The sequence below is a fragment of the Palaemon carinicauda genome, chromosome 36, assembly GCF_036898095.1.
Source record: "Palaemon carinicauda isolate YSFRI2023 chromosome 36, ASM3689809v2, whole genome shotgun sequence".
NCBI lineage: Eukaryota > Metazoa > Arthropoda > Malacostraca > Decapoda > Palaemonidae > Palaemon > Palaemon carinicauda.
In genome coordinates, this window is record NC_090760.1 from 71,149,701 (window position 1) to 71,152,200 (window position 2,500).

Below are 2,500 nucleotides of genomic sequence, written 5' to 3' on the forward strand. Positions count from 1 at the left end.
CTAATAATGATAATAATAATAATAGTAATAATAATAATAATAAAATTAATAATAATAATAATAATAATAATAATAATAATAATAATAATAATAATAATAATAATAATAATAAAACTACTACTACTACTACTACTACTACTACTACTAATAATAATAATAATAATAATAATAATAAAACTACTACTACTACTACTACTACTACTACTACTACTACTAATAATAATAATAATAATAATAATACTTCACCTCGGCCTAGTTGTCGTAGGAGGGTAGGACGGGAAGGCGAAGAGCTGTCTGCAGGCTCCTGTAGGATCCTGCCGGAAATCCCCCCTGCATCCTCTGACGACTATGATATTAGGATCTGGGGAAAAGCGAAGACCTTACCTCTCCATTAGTTGTTGGGGGCAAGGGGTGTTGGTAAACAAACAAACAAACAAGTGACACAAACAAGTAAACAAGTAAACAAGGAAACTCTTAAACTGGATTCCTCATATCTAAAGTTCAAACTCGCAGTAAATGTTTATTTTCTTTTTATTTATGTTGAATAAGCTGTAAACAAACAAACAAGTGAGACAAACAAGTAAACAAGGAAAATCTTAAGTTGGATTTCTCATATCTAAAGTTCAAACTTGCAGTGAATGTTCACTCTTTTTATGTTGAACAAGCTGACTTGAGTCTCCTTTTCTAGTTTATATGTGAAAAGTCTGTTTTTGTTGTTGTTGCTCTTATTAAAATGTTTTAGTTTATTCATTCATTACTTCTCAAATAGTTGATTTCTTTCCTTATTTTCTTTCCTCAATGGGCTATTTTTTATCTGTTGGAGCCCTTGGGCTTATAGCATCCTGTTTTTCCAACTGCAGTTGTAGCTTTGTAAGTATTGATAATAATAATAATAATAATAATAATAATAATAATAATAATAATAATAATAATAATAATAGATAGATAGATAGATAGATAGATAGATGGAAGTCACTCAATTCTTTATTTTCATATGATGTGTTAGCAACGTGTTTCACGTTGTTTCTTGTAAACAGTAATTAACACTTTGAAATATCAAAGTACAGCATGTAATTTGATCAGATCATCTGATAAGAGATATTAGATAGCTCATATCATGTTGTTAGATAATCTAAAATGATATAAGTATCAACAAGTTATAAATGCATATCTATGTATGTAGGTGGTAGGTTGGTCAGGGCACTATCCACCCGTTGAGATACTACCACTAGAGAGTTATGGCGTCTTTTAACAGGCCATACAGTACTACATTGGATCCTTCTCTCTGGTTACGGCTCATTTTCCCTTTGCCGACACATACACCGAATAGTCTGGCCTATTCTTGACATATTCTCTTGTCCTCATACACCTGACAACACAGATTACCAAACGATTCTTCTTCACCCAAGGGGTTAACCACTGCACTGTAATTGTTCAGTGGCTACTTTCCTCTTGCTAAGGTTGGAAGAGACTCTTTAGCTATGGTAAGCAGCTCTTCTAGAAGGACAGTTCAAAATCAAACCATTGTTCTCAAGTCTTGGGTAGTGTATTAGCCTCTGTACCATGGTCTTCCACTATCTTGGGATAGAGTTCTCTTGCCTGAGGGTGCACTCGGGCACACTATTCTATCTAATATATCTTCCTCTTGTTTTGTTAAAGTTTATAAAGTTTATGTAGGCGATATTTATTTTAATGTTGTTACTCTTCTTAAAATATTTCATTTTTCCTTTTTTCCTTTCCTCACTGAGCTATTTTCCCTGTTGGAGGCCCTGGGCTTATGGCATCCTGCTTTTCCAGCAAGTGTTGTAGCTTAGCAAGTAATAATAATAATAATAATAATAATAATAATAATAATAATAATAATAATAATAATAATAATATTAATAATACATGGATGTATACATCTATATATATATATATATATATATATATATACACGAATATCTATGGCTATATGATGTATATATTATACATATTCATATGTTTGTATGTATGTATACATATATGTAGGCCTATATGAATATTTTTGTATATACTTATATAGTATATAGGTGTGTATATGTGTGTATGTTTTACTGCCATGTATAGGATACTATACACATATTTGTATACAGAAACGTGAGTATGAAATCTTTCAATACCTACAAATATATGTGGAAGTGTATCAACGTGCGTATGCGTAGATTGAAATATAATAAAATTTTCAGAATAAAAATAAGCGAGAAAATACATAGACAATATGCTACCTGTCTCCCAAAGTAAGGGACCTTGGCAATTTAACATTCAAAGGTTTAAAGGCCGCTCATGAATGGCAGGGGCAAGGGACAGTGACATTGCCCTATCGAACAGGACAATGCCCTAGAGACTGACCATATACACATATGATCAGCGCCCAAGACCCCCTCTCCATCCCAGCTAGGATCAAGGAGGGCCAGGCAATGGCTGCTGATGACTCAACAGATAGACCTATAGGCTCCACCAAACTCCCCATCCTTAGCTC

At 32.9% G+C, this 2,500-nt stretch overlaps 1 protein-coding gene across 5 annotated transcripts in view; it reads right to left on the bottom strand.

Moving 5' to 3' along the window:
- Positions 1-2,500, bottom strand: part of LOC137628458 (uncharacterized) — a 48,194-nt gene that overhangs the window by 1,901 nt on the left and 43,793 nt on the right. For 3 of the 5 annotated variants that reach the window (XM_068359615.1, XM_068359612.1, XM_068359611.1), the window contains one exon: positions 247-379. In XM_068359615.1, coding sequence (XP_068215716.1) covers positions 247-379 — 133 coding nt within the window. The remainder of the gene's footprint in view (positions 1-246; positions 380-2,500) is intronic. The other 2 variants (XM_068359614.1, XM_068359613.1) reach the window with 1 other exon arrangement.